Genomic DNA, 15,653 nt, shown 5'->3' with positions numbered 1-15,653 from the left:
GACTAAATTAAATATCAACCCTGGCTGCCGGGATAGCGAGGATGGCTTTAAAACCACGGAAGACAAAGAAGGCCATTGTTCATTCTTGTGAGTGCAGGCTGCTGCATATTCAAGGAGGCGTGTAGTATAAATTAACTCTTCTGCTTGCATTGCTGCTACAAACAAGTGTGGAGAATAAATAAAAGGGTTGTGGGATCCAGCATGTTAGCCAAAAAGCTCTTTCAAAACCAAAAAAACAAACAAAAAACATTTAAATACAAAGAGCTACTCTCAAAATATTGTATAACAAAGTTATGGCAAATCCTCTTTTTACACAAGAAAAATACCCACCCCTCCCCTTTCTAGCAACAAAACACACAGTAAAAATGCCCATGCTGACTCAGCGGCCCTCCGCCCCCCTATTAAAACCATAATCCCACCCTCCCCTGACCCCTCTTCACAGTTTTCTCCTTTAAAAATAATGAAGCACAAATTGAATGGGTTATTGTTTCCAATGGTGATATGTTGAAAAAAAGTGCTTGTTTGATTCCGTTGACAAAAAAACAAAACAAAACAGCAAAGGAGTGAGGCGACTTGGTGTGTTCCCAAGTCTTTTCCTACAGGCTGGTGTGTTTCATCTCCGACACAACGGTGCCGTCATTTGGACCAAGACCCACGCAGGAGACACCAAGCATGATCGCGTGTAGTAAAATTGTCAAAAAACAAAACAAAATCAAAAGGTCTGTTTCAAAGTACACCTGTAAAAACTGTGCTAATTGCATCATCATACAAAGTCTTATTACACAATTTTGACTATTTCCTGAGTTCATACGTTTCTTGTAACAGACAATATATACTTTTTTTTTTTTTTTTTTTTGCCATTTGAGATCTGGGCTTTCCCTGCCACAACATTATTACTTTATGGTATGCTGATTGATAAAAGGGTTCAGAAAGAAAAAAGGAAAAGTTCATCTCTACCCCCTAAATGTTGTTTTTTTTCAAATGACATTTAAATCTACCGTTGTACGCTCATATCAAAAAATCACTACTTGTAAAGCGACTAAATAGAAACGAGAAATTTAAAAAACAAAAAAATTGCATTTGAGGCCATGGCGGACCCTCCCTGGTCGTGTTTGCATCAACATTTAATGGCAGTGTTTAAAAAAAATAATCAAGAATATTTTGCTTCAAGAACAAAATGGGGGCGGGTTCAAGGGGGTGAGGTGGACAAGAAAAGCACCCCCTGACCCCAACTGGGTTCACCTCGTTTGACCCTTATCTGAAACTTTGGCTTGTCGGGGTTTTTGATCCTGTACTCGCTGGCTCGCTGACGTCAGCTAGCAAACTGCTATACCCTGAGAATTCTGACACTGGAGTCCGTATTCTGTGGTCCACCTCCGTGCTGGGGGGGTCGCTGCCGTAGCTGAGAGGTGTGCGGCGCCCTGACTTGAACTGGGAGCCAAAGGCCTGGGCGAAATTCTCAATCTGGTATGTGGTTTCTTTAGGGGGGTTCAAGGGGGACAGCTCCGAGTAGCTGGAACCGTTGGCTGGCGCGGCGCTCCCCCCGGCTTTGGCTGGTTGCCCCTTGGAGCCGTCCGCCTGGGCGGTCAGGTCCTGGGGTAGGCTGAAGGCTCCAGGGGAGTGCTGCTTCTCCAGCTGCTCCGTCAGCTCCTGAGATGGAGTCAACTGCTGGTGGCTGCTGGGCTCCAGACTGAGGTGGAAGCCCGTTTGGGAGGGGGAGCCCACCAGCATGCCGTAGTGGGACTTGGAGGAGGACGAAGAGGATGTCGAAGAGGTGGCGGCGATGGGCAGCGGGGAAGATACGGTGGGGGGGTAACCGCAATCCAGCGGCGATGTGCTGTAGACGTGCTTGTCGGAGAAGAGCGGCCCGGTGGGACTGGAGCTGCTGGACAGGAGCGGGAAAGGACCCGTGGGGCCAAGGCTGGGGAAGGGTCCGCTGTGGCTGGTGCGCTCCAGCGCCTGCAGGAGGAACTTGGAGTACTCGCTCATCACTGCGGTTTTATCACCGCCGTTGGCAGCGTCGTCCTCCAGCTCGGGGGTGACGGGGGCCGCCGGCTGGAGGTCAACGTGGTGCGGGTGATCTGAAAGGTCGAACGCCACATCGTGATGGTGCGCTCCTTCCGGTTTATGGCTGTAGTGGTCCAGCAGGCTTTGCAGCACCTCATCCGGGATGCCCGACTTGTCGTGCTTGAGTTCCAGCGGCGAAGTGTCCAGCATGGCCAGCGTGGGTTCGGGCCCCAAAGAAGCCTGGATGACGCTGCTCCCCTGCGACGCCATGTGGAGAGAGCCCGCGCCGTAGTCGTTGTTGACAGCGTGGAGATATCGCCGTTTTTTTACAAACTGCATGGCATCGTCATAGTTGCTGTTGGTGGTGGGCCCCTGCTTGGCACCCCCCTGGAGGAGACCCATGTTATCCAGCCCAGAAGCTTCCACGTGATCCAGAATCACAGCTTTTTGGCCTAACAGTTTTTGTCCATCAGTACTGTCTTCCAGAGAAAGGAGGCTCTTATCCAGGCTCTTGCGGCCTGTTTTCTTGAACAGAAGTTTGGGAGTGCGCCCCTGCATGGCGGGTCCTGAGCCTGAGGGTTGCTCCATGCCAAAGTCCTGCAGGCCTAGGTCACGCGCCATCGCCTCTGAGGACGCCAATGACGCCACCACGTTCTTCTTCCGCTTGCGCTCGCCGCCTTCCCCGTTTTTGGACTTGGCTCGCTTACGTCCAGAGGTGGTGGCGTTTCCCTGAGTGAGTGAATAGCTGCCCTGGCCGAGCTCAGCGTCGCTGAACTCCAGCATGTTTGGGTCCAGGCCCTTCTTTATGGCTTCTCCGCATGTCCGCTTGTGCTTCAGTAACCGGTCAGTTCTTGAAAAAAACTGAAGACAAGAACAGGTTTTCACTTTAAGAACATATTACTCGCATGACATATTACTGTAGTTGCGGCCTCTGCTCTAATGGACGCCATTCCTTCATTAACCACCACACCCCACCACAAATAAATGCCACCCATTGTTTTTACCCCAGCAGGTAAAAAACTAACGGTAGACGTAACTACCACAACATAACACCTGCACAACACAGCAGACATCTGTACAGCTGGCATTTAAATATGCGGCTCTAACTAATAACTGGTGAACTTCACTGAGAGACAATAGCAGCAATAATGTAGACTATTATATTCATACGTGTATAATTTCCAATAAAACATATTTAATAGTATTATTAAATCATCATACCATCTATTTCAATTTTGTAATTATATCATCCAAAATAAATACATTTATTTATTATATTTGTATTATAATTCCAAATAATTATAAATAAATCAAGAATACTATTAAAAATGTTTCTATTCAAATAGAGATCCCTATAATAAATGCTGGGTACTTTCCCAGTTCCTAAATAAACACTCTGATCACTGTGTGGAAAAAGCAAACTCATATTTAATTATTATTTAAAACTAAAAAGTAAACTTTATAAAAGTAGAGAAAAAATTAAGTCATAAGTATAAAAACAAAGCATAGTAATTAGGGGTGCTAAAATAATATATTCACATCCAAATTGCGATTCTTATTATCCCGATTCTAAATCCATTCATAATAATAAATACAAAAAATACAATTGGAACAACATCATCAGTAGGGTAAAACCAGGCATGTGATTTGAACCTAATGATAAAGACTGAAAATAAGCAGGGGGTCTGAGGGCCGCAGGTCCCCAGCCAGGTGGCACCCGAAGCCGAAGTTCCTGATTTTTCAGCAATTGAACATGGAAACATTACCAAAAAAACCCCCCATTTAAAGATGTTTTAGTGTTTAAAGAATTGAAAAAATATCAACAGAGATTACATAAGTACATACCCCATTCATCCAAATGAATCACTATGTCTGTTTTAGTCACTATATTATTTACTCACTACAGTAATTACAACTTGTGTTGACATCCACAGGAACACATGGGTTAGCCTACCGGTACTCTATACCAGTGGTCCCCAACCACCGGTCCGCGGACCGATTGGTACCGGGCCGCACAAGAAATTTAAAAAAAATATATATATATATTTTATTTTTTATTAAATCAACATAAAAAACACAATATATACATTATATATAAATATAGATCAATACAGTCTGCAGGGATACAGTCCGTAAGCACACAATATTGTATTTCTTTATGAAAAAAAAAAAAAAAAAAAAAAAAAAAAAATCCCGTCCGTGGGACAAATTTTCAAGCGTCGACCGGTCCGCAGCTACAAAAAGGTTGGGGACCACTGCTCTATACAGTGTATACAAACTTACTAGTGTTCACTTCAAAGCCACAGATGGTACATCTAGTTATTTACATTTACACATTACTTTGGCATTTTTGCTTTAATGGCTCTGACATGAGCCTTTCTGGCAAATTTCTGAGCAGCTTGCATTTTCCTTTTTTTTCTGCTCTAGTGGATTGCGCCTTGGAATTTATAGCTAATTTCTGTCTCTTCGACTCCCTCTCCACTTCTAACTGCTCCAAATGTAAAAATCGTAAAGAGTACAAACAATGTTTATTCTATTAGCTAACTTCCTTTATCTGAATAGCCATTTGGGATTTATAGCATGAAATAAATATATTGCAGTCATGTTGTTTATGTTTCCAAATGATTCAACTATTCAATGTCAAAATATAAACAGTAGAAATAATGACCAAAATGTCAGCTACAGTCTTGTTTTAAAACACCAAGGAAAATTAAAAGTATAATTTAGACAGGCTATACTGTAGCAAAAGTCATCACATGTTTGCCACAATCATGTGTGTTCCTAAATGTGTATTCCACGTCTTCCATGTCGAGAGCATGGTGAACTACTAAAATGAATGTGTTGGCCATTGTTTTATCCAGACACATACATTTGTCCAAATGTGACCAAGCAGACGTGTTGTGGGTTTCTTGGACGGCATCTACATCGCTAAAAGAAAAATCTAAGGAAGAGAGTCCCCCTGCCATCTTCCACTAGTTTTTTTTAATATATAAATCGTCCCCTTGTATATTCCCTCTTCTCTTCTCCAACTCTCTTGTCGTCATTTGGGATGTGCACGTGCACATCTGTTATGATTTCCCTTCCTGGTTCGATGACCCGCCCTATCTTGCCTCTGATTGGCCTGTCCGTAATGTTTTGCCCTAATCTTAACCAATTGTGACTCATCATAGTAAACCAACCAACCAATCATCCATCCATCCATCTTCTTCCGCTTATCCGAGGTCGGGTCGCGGGGGCAGCAGCTTAAGCAGGGAAGCCCAGACTTCCCTCTCCCCAGCCACTTCGTCCAGCTCCTCCCGGGGGATCCCGAGGCGTTCCCAGGCCAGCCGGGAGACATAGTCTTCCCAACGTGTCCTGGGTCTTCCCCGTGGCCTCCTACCGGTCGGACGTGCCCTAAACACCTCCCTAGGGAGGCGTTCGGGTGGCATCCTGACCAGATGCCCGAACCACCTCATCTGGCTCCTCTCGATGTGGAGGAGCAGCGGCTTTACTTTGAGCTCCCCCCGGATGGCAGAGCTTCTCACCCTATCTCTAAGGGAGAGCCCCTCCACCCGGCGGAGGAAACTCATTTCGGCCGCTTGTACCCGTGATCTTGTCCTTTCGGTCATAACCAACCAATCATGGATTTTCTTATACGTAAACCAACCAGTCATCATTGATGTTTCCCGTATGTTTTGTCCCCTGCCCGTGGAGTTGCTTCACTACATAGCTTCGATTTTTAAGTTAAATCATTTTTAATGGAAAACCGTAGTTTTTACCACTGTATTATCAAAAACCGTACTCATTGCAGGAAAACCGTAGTTGTTGGCACGTATGGCAAAGAGACAGATCAAGATTTTAACAATGCAGGTCGGCAATAAACAAAAAATATTTTTTTATATATTTTTACAGAGATAAAAAAGGCGGATGACGGACTATAGATGGAAAAATCACATGCCTGTAAAACTAATGTCATTTTATTTATAATCTATTTTTAATAGATGTCCCTTACATCATCTCCACGCTTACTTGATGCACGTATACTTCAACTTTTGTACAAGCATTTGTAACCTGTAACCTGTTTTGAAAAGGTTGAATTATATTTTTTATACCAAAAATATTGTGAGAATAGGTTTAACTCAAGAATTGACTCTAAATCAAATCATAACACCAAGAATCGGATTCTAATCTTGCGTTGTGGTAAGATTCACATCCCTAATAGTGCCATATATACTACAAAATATAGCGCCAAAAATATATTCCCAGACACTATCATGAACTGGGAATTTAAAAAAAATTATTTTCAGATAAAAATGACACAAATGCATGTTTAAAGTGTGTTGTGGCCTACTTGTTGGCATGTATCGCAGCGATACGGCTTCTCGCCGCTGTGCGTCCGCTTGTGTCGCTCCATGTGGTACTTCTGGATAAAACGCATGTTGCACTGGTCACAGCTAAAAGGCTTCTCCCCTGGAACGACACACAATGGTTACAATTTGAATGCAATATTTCCTAAGATATAGGGGGGGAAAGAAACAAGACACTCACCACTGTGGATTTTTTCGTGCCGCTGGAGGAGGTACTTCTGAATGAAGCTCATGTTACACTGACTGCACCGAAAAGGCCTCTCACCTGTGCGATCAAAAGTACAACCATCCGCCCACCCACATTAATCACAGCTCAGCAGAAATACATCTACAACACCTTTTTTTGACTTTAAGACAAAGACAAACGTTTGATTTAGCTATCCTTCCCATAGCCGGGTGAGAAATTCCCAGCAAACGCACTGACTAATACATCCAGAAAGACATGAGTGATCAATGAGTCACCCCCCTGACAGTCCGCTCTAGGCACATGTGGTGAAAGAGAGATGACGTTATGCTCACTTGACACCGTTTTTCATGTCCTTTGGGTCTAAAGCTTTGCAACAAGACAGAAAGAAAAAGAAGCAGTGAAAGCCGCTCACCTGTGTGTATGAGCACATGTCTGCGCAAATGATAGGAGCTGCGGAAGGCAGCGTTACAGTGCTCGCAGATATGTGGCTTGGAGTTGGGGGACAGGCAGGCTCCGTCCGCATCCAACATCAAAGCCTGGAAGGACAGGACCGTGGTAGGTGGGATGATGCCACAACCATCAGCGTCATATTAAACTCATTTAACCCAAACCAAGCCAAGCATTCTCCAATAGCTTACAATTAAAGGTAGTATACATAACAATGATAATAATGATTAGTTTGGATTGTTGATATAAAATGATGGCATTGCACTACAAAAAGTAGTAACATGGAGGGATTGTCAAAAATGCAATGGAAATATAGAAAATTGTAATCAAGTCCATACCAGAGAACTTTAATAAGACTATCCTGTTAAAAACCAACAGATTTATTTCAAATTTGATAAGAGAGGGGCAGAGAGAAAGTGGTGTTGTAATATTAGAAGAATATACTTTTAATCTTACAGGAGATAAATATAATAACATTATTGTGGTAATTATGTCATAATATTACCACAAAAGGTTGCAATAATGCTACAATCACATTTTTTAATTAAAAAAATGAAGTCATACAGTTACGAGGAGAAAGATGTTATACTACATAAATTAAATAATTTATGTACAATGTAACAAGAATCTAAATATTTTTCAGTCAGAATATCAATGTTCAAAATAATGTTTTTGTGACTGTGTTATAAAAGAACAGGATTTTAGGGCTGCGGCTACCCATTATTTTTGTAATTGAGTAATGTATTGATAGTTTTTTTAATCAGATAAAACAACTTTATAACCTCAATCTACATTTTATGGAAAATAAACAAATATTTTGCTTACCATAACCTTTCCCCAGTAAATCCATATCCTTACAATTAAAATTTCACATTTAACATGTGTGCTTTATTAAATAATGTACGCATAATTAAGAGTTCCATGCACACAGATTTGATCAATATCTTTTGGTGACTCATTAAACAATTAATTAAAGCAACATAAGATAAATTGTAGCTTTCTTCTTAAGTTAATCATTTAGTTGTTGCAGCCCTACTTGATTTGATTACATTTACAAATAAATGTGAAACAAAGTATTTATTTAGTTCCCCTGTATATTGTCTTATGACAAAACAAAGTAATGCATTCTTAGGTTTTTAATTCTCTTGAGCACTAAAATTATATTTTATAATATTTTGTCATTTGTAAACAGTTTGTAAAAATAATTCCTAAAGTTCTAATTAATACTCCAAATTCCTCATCATCCCGTGGTAAGTTTTCATACTGATAATGGAAACATGGTGTGCCAATGAAACTCTAGACATTTAAAATGTATTCAACAGTCAGAAATTGCAATAAATTTCAAGCTCTTTGCGCGAAATGTAAGATATTTTTGGACCTTGATGAGAGGGCAGCATTCAAATCGAGGATTGTTTAAGTAGGATGGCTAACTAACCTTTGCAGAGTCGTTGCGTTTCCTTCGGGCTTTGCCTCCCTGTCCATCCCCATTGGTCCTCCTGCCTCTTTTACCTGAGGACTCTTTTGGCTCTTTACCCGATCGTCCTGACATCTACAATAAAAGCACAATTTAAATGATCTCATGATTTCAAGTTGCTAGAAAAGTGAAGCATTCCCAGCCACTACTGACCGGTTCTCCAAGGGAGCGCACATTGCTGTGGCTGAGATCATGCAGCAGCATGTTATGGGGATTTTGGTGGTGGTTGCCGTAAGACATGTCCGGCATGTCGCTCCCGCTTTTCCCGGCGCCCGCTACGCCACAATTCATCCCCACGCCACCTCCTGCTCCTCCTCCACTGTAGAGAGGCATGCGATAATCCAGCTCGCTTAGCCGCTCCTGTTTGATGCCCATGCTGTGGAGGAAGCCCCCCGTGTTGGCGGGGGCGGCGCCCTGGTTGTTGTTGTTGTTGTGGTGGTGGTGGTGGTGGTGGTGATGGTCCGGCGGCGAGTCACGCTCCTTCTTGAGGATCATCTCCTGCGGGAGGTCACCCATGACCGTCTGCGACGTCAGTCGCGTGAAGCTGGTGACGGGTGGCAGGTGGCTGAACATGAGCATTCCCGGTGCAAAGTTGGGGTCCATGCCACCGTTGCGCAAAAACTCATTGCCTATTTTGTCTTGGATAATACTCATGGTGTTGTGCAGGGGTGAGCCACGCCAATCAATCTAGAGAGGAATGCAGGAGAACACCCTGGAAGAAAGGACAGACACATACAATCACTTTATGACAATAAGTTATTTTCGCATTCTATGGCTGATGGTCGGAAAAAACGGCAAGAATAAAGCTTGGTTGGTTGCATGAACAAATGCACTCGCAGTCTGGTAAGATCGCCAAACAGGAAGTAGTCGTGAAAAGGGAGGGACACGCTAAACAGCCAACTGCTTAACAGCATTAACCATCAGGATTTTCTGTACAGAGCGAAATAAATTAAAATTGAGTGCTGCAAAGAGCGAATAAATAGTGGATAAAACAGGAAAAATTACCTCCACAGTGTGGCAGTTTTAAAATTGTTTTTTTCCCCCCCAAAATGGACCGCACTAATCTTTTCTTATCAACACACGTCCGTTGCCTATTCGGATGTACGGAAACAAGTAGGAACTAAAAGTGCAGGACTGTATATTTAAAATAAATAAGAAAATATAACAAATGTGATATTTTTGAATATTGAAAATATTTATGAATCGAAGGACAAATGTCCAAACATATATGTTAAATACAGTAATACAGAGAGTTTTAGAATGCGGCATTAATGACAATGTTCTTTAAAGGTTAGTTCTAAGTTTGATTCGAACTAACCTAAGGAGAACCATTAGCTAACATTCTTTTAACGTTATGTATTAGCTCGGACACACGGAGGACAGACGAGGAGAGGACAAGCAGGGCTAGCCGCAGCGCTAAACTAGCTTGAATGTGAATTAGTGACAAGAAACACATTTACACTTCAACAGAAGACTAACAGGAACCACCTTACAGCAGAAGGTAACCAGCTAAGAAGAGGAAAATAGCAAGTAGATGTTATTAAGTCAGGGGAAACAATAATATCCACAAAGTGCGGCAACACGTCTGTCAGTTATTAATATGAATGAGCAGATAGACGACCCACGCCTTTGAGCCGCAGGTTTATGGCGACTGAAGCTAAAGTGTCTGGACAATCTGTGGTTTTAGAAGGCACAACTATTAAATCAAGGATGCCTGCTCGCCAAGTAGGGACTTTTATTTAAACCGGAAATTACGCAATACTGCAAACATCAATAGCTGAAGGTATAGAGTCTTGTAGACATCCATCCATCCATTTTCTACCGCTTGTCCCTTTCTGGGTCGCTGGGGGTGCTGGAGCCTATCTCAGCTGCATTCGGGCGGAAGGCGGGTTACACCCTGGACAAGTCGACATATACATTTACAATATATAATAATAATATATGATATATTAACAATAAAATAATAATGTACAATGTAATAATGATACATGTATAATTAATCGATTTATAATCGAATTATAGCCCCTCAATTATAATCGACTCATGACGTGCCCAAAGATTCCCACGTCTGGTGTTTACCTGGTTTGCCAGAGAATAAGAACACATAGCAAATGGGATCAGTGTTGCCAACTAAGCAACTTTGTTGCTATATTTATTTGTTTAAGTAGTCAGAGACTTCGAGATTGTCTTTACAAAAAATGAAGAAAAGAACATTGACTAGAAACATACCCATTTACTTTTTCTGGCCGTATTGTACACTCTTGAAAACTAAACTTTTTTTTTTTTAAATGATAACAGAACCTTTTTTAAAATGGGTTACAAAGGCTCCTAATTTAGCTGTTGATGTATGTGGTAACATACTGCGTCATTCCAGTCATTATATTTTCTCAAAAGTATTATCATTAAGCTGTTTGCTTATTTACTGTTAATATCTGGTTACCTTCTGTTGTAACGCGGATCCATTGACACTTCTGTTAAAATGGACTAAACACTTATTTTGTTGTTTGGACGATTGCATTAGTTTTGGGCATCGATCCAATACCAAGTAGTTGCAGGGGCAGTATTGATTGGCCTTACCAATTCAACAAAAACACATGATGGCTGTGTAACAATATCAATTAATACTTCAATTATTTCCAAAATCATTTATATTACATACACAATTTATAATAGTTAATAGTGTATAAAAACCTAAGAAAATACAATTGGCTCTTTATTCCTAAATTTGGAAACAATCACAACAAAATATGATTTTGTGATTACAAAAAATATCGATCTAATCATTGTAGTATCGACCATATGCTTAATATGGATCTGCTCACCCGTTTACAATCTAGAGCTCTAGTTTAGCAGTTAGCTATGCTTTTTGTATCCTCCTATGGTGTGTAGTTTAGCAGATCAAGCTATTCCTTGTCCTCCAGTGATAAAGTTACTTGTAAGAAACAGTTTATTTTCCGCCACTGAGGCCAGGATTATTGATTTAGAAGCGGCACTGTGGAGGAACATTAACCACTAACGGGAAAGCCGTATTGCTTTGAGGACGCCTTTGTTCGCTTGTTGCATTATCACGATAGTATTAAAAACTCCATCGACTGACACATTTCTATCATTCATTAGCGCCAAACTGTGTTCACCAGGAAGCTCTTTTTCAACTCACAAGTGACAGATCGTACTCAAAAAAAAGTCTCAGCAGTGGCGGGCCATGTTTGACATCGGTTTTCGTCGCCATCATTGATCTAAATGAAAAGAAAAAATTATGAAGTGTTCGATCACAGTGCCAATTGCTGTAAACGTTCTTCTTATCCTTTTACTATCTGGTTCACTGACCAGAGTTGCACGATTGATATATTCACATGTATTCATTATAATATATACATATTTTTTGCTGAACTATTATCTCGTCATATATTCCAAGCTAGTGGTTGAGTTTGAGTTTATTTCGAACATGCATGCGTGCATACATACTACATCACAATTTCTAGTTTCTCTTTTGAACATTTTCAAAAAGGAGTAGGAAGAAGCAGAGCTTATTTAATCCCACCCTTTTTCCTTTACTTAGCAGTTGCTAAAACTTTTGTTCACTTCCTGTTCTCAATTTATTCACAATATACTTCATAAGTAATAACAATAAAAATAATCAAATAAATAATAGCTGGTGAGGTAAGTTATATTTCATATGGTGAGATGAGTAAGATTATCTTGAAAATGAACGGATGGATGAATGTTTATCATGGTTCTTCTTATAATAAATGATAAATGGGTTATAATTGTATAGCGCTTTTCTACCTTCAAGGTACTCAAAGCGCTTTGACAGTATTTCCACATTCACCCATTCACACACCCATTCACACACTGATGGCGGGAGCTGCCATGCAAGGCGCTAACCAGCAGCGATCAGGAGCAAGGGCGAAGTGCCTTGCCCAAGGACACAACGGACGTGACTAGGATGGTAGAAGGTGGGGATTGAACCCCAGTAACCAGCAACCCTCCGATTGCTGGCACGGCCACTCTACCAACTTCGCCACGTACTTTGTAAACACTTTAAGTTTGAAGGGTTTCTTGAAGTGGGTCATATTAGTAATTTGTTTGATTGCTTTGCTTAATCCTTTCCATAATTTAATTCCACATACTGATATACTGAAGGTCTTAAGTGTTGCACGTGCGTACAAATGTCTTAATTACATTTTTCTCTAAAATTATATTTCTCCTCTTTTGTTGAGAAGAATTGTTGTATATTCTTGGGTAGCAGATTATAGTTTGCTTTGTGCATAATTTTAGCTGTTTGCAAATGGTGGTGTGAATGTGAATATTTTGTCTACATCTGTGATTGACAGGCAATTTGTCCTGGTTGGAGGCGCCCCCTGAGAAGCGGTATAGAAATTGATAAATGGGGAAAAAATATATACATACATTTTAATTAATACAGACATAATAGCTAACATTTTACTGAAAGTTGTATTGACATTATTTATACAGCATTTTTTTGGTGGGGATGATTGAGCAAAAATGTCTCGCATTTGAAGATTAGACAAGTAGTATTGTTGTTTTATTGCTCTTCTGTCCTATTCTAAATGTGGAGAAAACCCGTGGCTCCATCGGTTTAAACTGCTAATTAGACGCCTCAGTGGTCTTGCCTAAAACAAACGGTATTTAGGTCAAACGCGCTTTGACATTTGAGTAATTCGACTCGGGCATAGTCCTGTGACTAAACGCTATGTTAGCAGTGGAAGAAATGTTATTATTAATCCCCTAAAGATAAGCGTCAGTCAAATAAAGACACATTTAACAAGAGAGCAGCAGATAATAGTTAGCCAGCTTGTTAGCATGCCTAGCCGGCTTGCCACAATGAAACAATCAATGCATCGTGTTTCTCGCCCTCCAAAAACGAGCAAGTCGCTTGAAAAACCACAATATATCGTCGTGATGTTATTTTATACATAACGGCATAACCCAATAAGTAGAACGTTACTTTTTTAAAATCATAATAACAATTAGCCGTGTCACTAGCTAGCTTGTGCTAAATGTGTTGATTACATCCATTGGCCATTTAAAAAATGCAGCAGTGGCTCATGCAATATTAGCCAATTCCAGCCCCTTTACATATGAATACAAGGTATTTATAGTGTTAAGTGAAGCGTTAAAGTTGGCCCTAGAGTAAGCTTCAGTGGAATGTAATGTTCATTCCCAAGCTTTTGATGACGCTTGGAAATTAAATCTGGCTGCCAGCGAGCGAGGCTGGCGCTCCATTTATTGATAGCTAACTTTAGCCGTAATTACGAGCGGATAATGATTACCGGGCGGCTAAAATAGTTCTATATTTTTATTCCAGCTTCATATTGACTCCCAGCGGTCGAGCTAATTTTCAAACAAACACGGAGTTCAGAGGCGGCTGTGCGTATAACAATCAAACTAGCCTCGTTAGCTGAGTGGCTATTAGCATGCGAGCTAGCAGTTAGCATACCGCAAAGCCGCATTACGGCCCATGCATCAGAAACAATGATGCTGCCTTTCGGTGCATCTCCCTACGGTTTCACCGCAGCATTGCGACGCCGATATCTCGATAGATCCGGCGCGGCGGCCGGGTTAGATAGTCGCTCACCTACACATGACCGCAGACGGCTTGGATCGTGCCCGTGTTGCTTCCGTACGCGCAGCTTTTTGGGGTTTTTATTGCCAAAACATTGTTCTCCGGCGGCCGCTGCTTTCTTCCATCTTGTCCTGGCGCGGGGGATTATGGGTGCAGAGGACGGGTCGTGAGAGGAGACAGGCGGGCTGCTTGCTGACGGAGGTGAGACTATAGTCATGCAAACACCCTCAAAGGAGACATTTGCATGTGCATACACAATAACTGCTTGCACGATCACTCGCCTTTGTGCTTTAAGATAATGAGCCTATTTAAACTGCACTTTTTTTAAATTACATATTATATTAGTCCAGTGGTTCTTAACCTTGTTGGACCACCCCACCAGTTTCATATGCAAAGCATTATCAAACATTATTGAACAGGAATGATTAAACTTAAGAGATGGTTTGATGTCAATCGATTATCATTAAATGTAAAAAAAAAACAAAGTTCATGATTTTTTGTAAGAGGAAAAGGGAGGAAACGATCAAACTGTCAATAGATGGAAATGATATTGAAAGGGTTTCTGAACTTAGATTTTTAGGAGTGATACTGGATGACGGTCTGACATGGAAATGTCATATTGCACATGTACGGAAAAAGATGTCTAAGAGTATTTTTACATTAAATAAGGAAAAATATGTGTTAGATTATAGGGAAATGCGTATATTGTATTGTGCACTTATATTGCCATATATCAGCTACTGTGTGGAAGTGTGGGGGAACACATAAGAGTAACATAAAGGCATTGTATCAACTACAGAAAAGAGCTATAAGGATTATTCATAAAGTAGATAACTTAGAACGCACTAACATATTATTTATTAACTCGGGTTTATTGAAATTACAGGAGCTAGTAAAGTTGCAGACATTATGTGTCATGTCTAAGGCTAAAAGTAAAACATTACCAGCAAATTTACAAAAAATGTTTGTCATCACTTCTGAGAATGAAGAGCATAGAAGAAAAGGTCATTTCAAACATCAGTATTCAAGGACAACTTTAAAACAAATGTGCATATCAGTGGTGGGGGTTAAACTATGGAATTCTCTTTACAATGAGATAAAAGATTGTAAAAATATATTCCAATTGAAAAAAATATATAAAGACAGAACAATAAGATCCTATGGACAGCCATAAGTGTTTACATTTTGCTTTATATTTATTATTTTACTTATTTTTTTCCTGGTTTTGTATTTGTTTTGTATCATCCCGTGAGGTGTATATTACTTCTTTGGTTTTTTTTGTTCGGTCTGTACTTCATTAAGTTTTGCACTTGTTGTGTTTTTTTGTGTGTTTTCTTGTTTGTTTTCGTTATATTTGGATGTAATTGTTGGTTTATATGGTATCATTAAGTAAGACTACGTATTATGTTGAAGGGGGCAGGAAAATATAAGATTTTTCTTCATCCTGCTCCTTCTCAGGCATTGGTGTGTAAATGTGTAATTGAATAATTGTGGTATAATTGTCTATCGATCAAAGATGCACATCAATGAAGGAGATAAATAAAAATGAAATGAAATTAAATGAAATATGCGCATTCACCGAACCCTTCTTTAGTGAAAAAAAAA

At 40.5% G+C, this 15,653-nt stretch overlaps 1 protein-coding gene across 5 annotated transcripts; it reads right to left on the bottom strand.

Annotated features, from left to right (window-relative positions):
- Positions 1-429: 429 nt before the first annotated feature.
- On the bottom strand, positions 430-14,315 carry znf281b (zinc finger protein 281b). 5 transcript variants are annotated; one of them, XM_062055686.1, is made up of 8 exons: positions 14,061-14,315; positions 11,619-11,697; positions 8,615-9,173; positions 8,423-8,536; positions 6,954-7,076; positions 6,535-6,628; positions 6,338-6,456; positions 430-2,868 (listed from the first exon to the last, which is right to left on the bottom strand). In XM_062055686.1, exons 3-8 carry the CDS (start codon positions 9,113-9,115, stop codon positions 1,255-1,257), a joined length of 2,565 nt encoding a protein of 854 aa, XP_061911670.1. In that variant the 5' UTR covers positions 9,116-9,173; positions 11,619-11,697; positions 14,061-14,315; the 3' UTR covers positions 430-1,254. The 5 variants fall into 5 exon arrangements, with proteins under 5 accessions (XP_061911670.1, XP_061911672.1, XP_061911671.1 ...); XM_062055688.1 differs by having other exon boundaries at positions 14,065-14,315; XM_062055687.1 differs by lacking the exon at positions 11,619-11,697 and having other exon boundaries at positions 14,065-14,314.
- Between the last annotated feature and the right edge of the window lie 1,338 nt (positions 14,316-15,653).

This window comes from Entelurus aequoreus, linkage group LG08 (assembly GCF_033978785.1).
Source record: "Entelurus aequoreus isolate RoL-2023_Sb linkage group LG08, RoL_Eaeq_v1.1, whole genome shotgun sequence".
Taxonomy (NCBI): Eukaryota; Metazoa; Chordata; class Actinopteri; order Syngnathiformes; family Syngnathidae; genus Entelurus; species Entelurus aequoreus.
This window is presented reverse-complemented; position numbering and strand designations above follow the sequence as displayed.

Bases quoted from the DNA above. Each gene is read 5' to 3' on its own strand.
- znf281b (XM_062055686.1), bottom strand. From the start codon at position 9,115: ATGAGTATTATCCAAGACAAAATAGGCAATGAGTTTTTGCGCAACGGT. The intron at 8,537-8,614 runs GTCAGTAGTGGC...CTTTTATTGTAG, and splicing joins TGCGCTCCCTTGGAGAACCG to ATGTCAGGACGATCGGGTAA. The intron at 2,869-6,337 runs GTAGGCCACAAC...TCTTGTCTTCAG, and splicing joins GCTGCGATACATGCCAACAA to TTTTTTTCAAGAACTGACCG.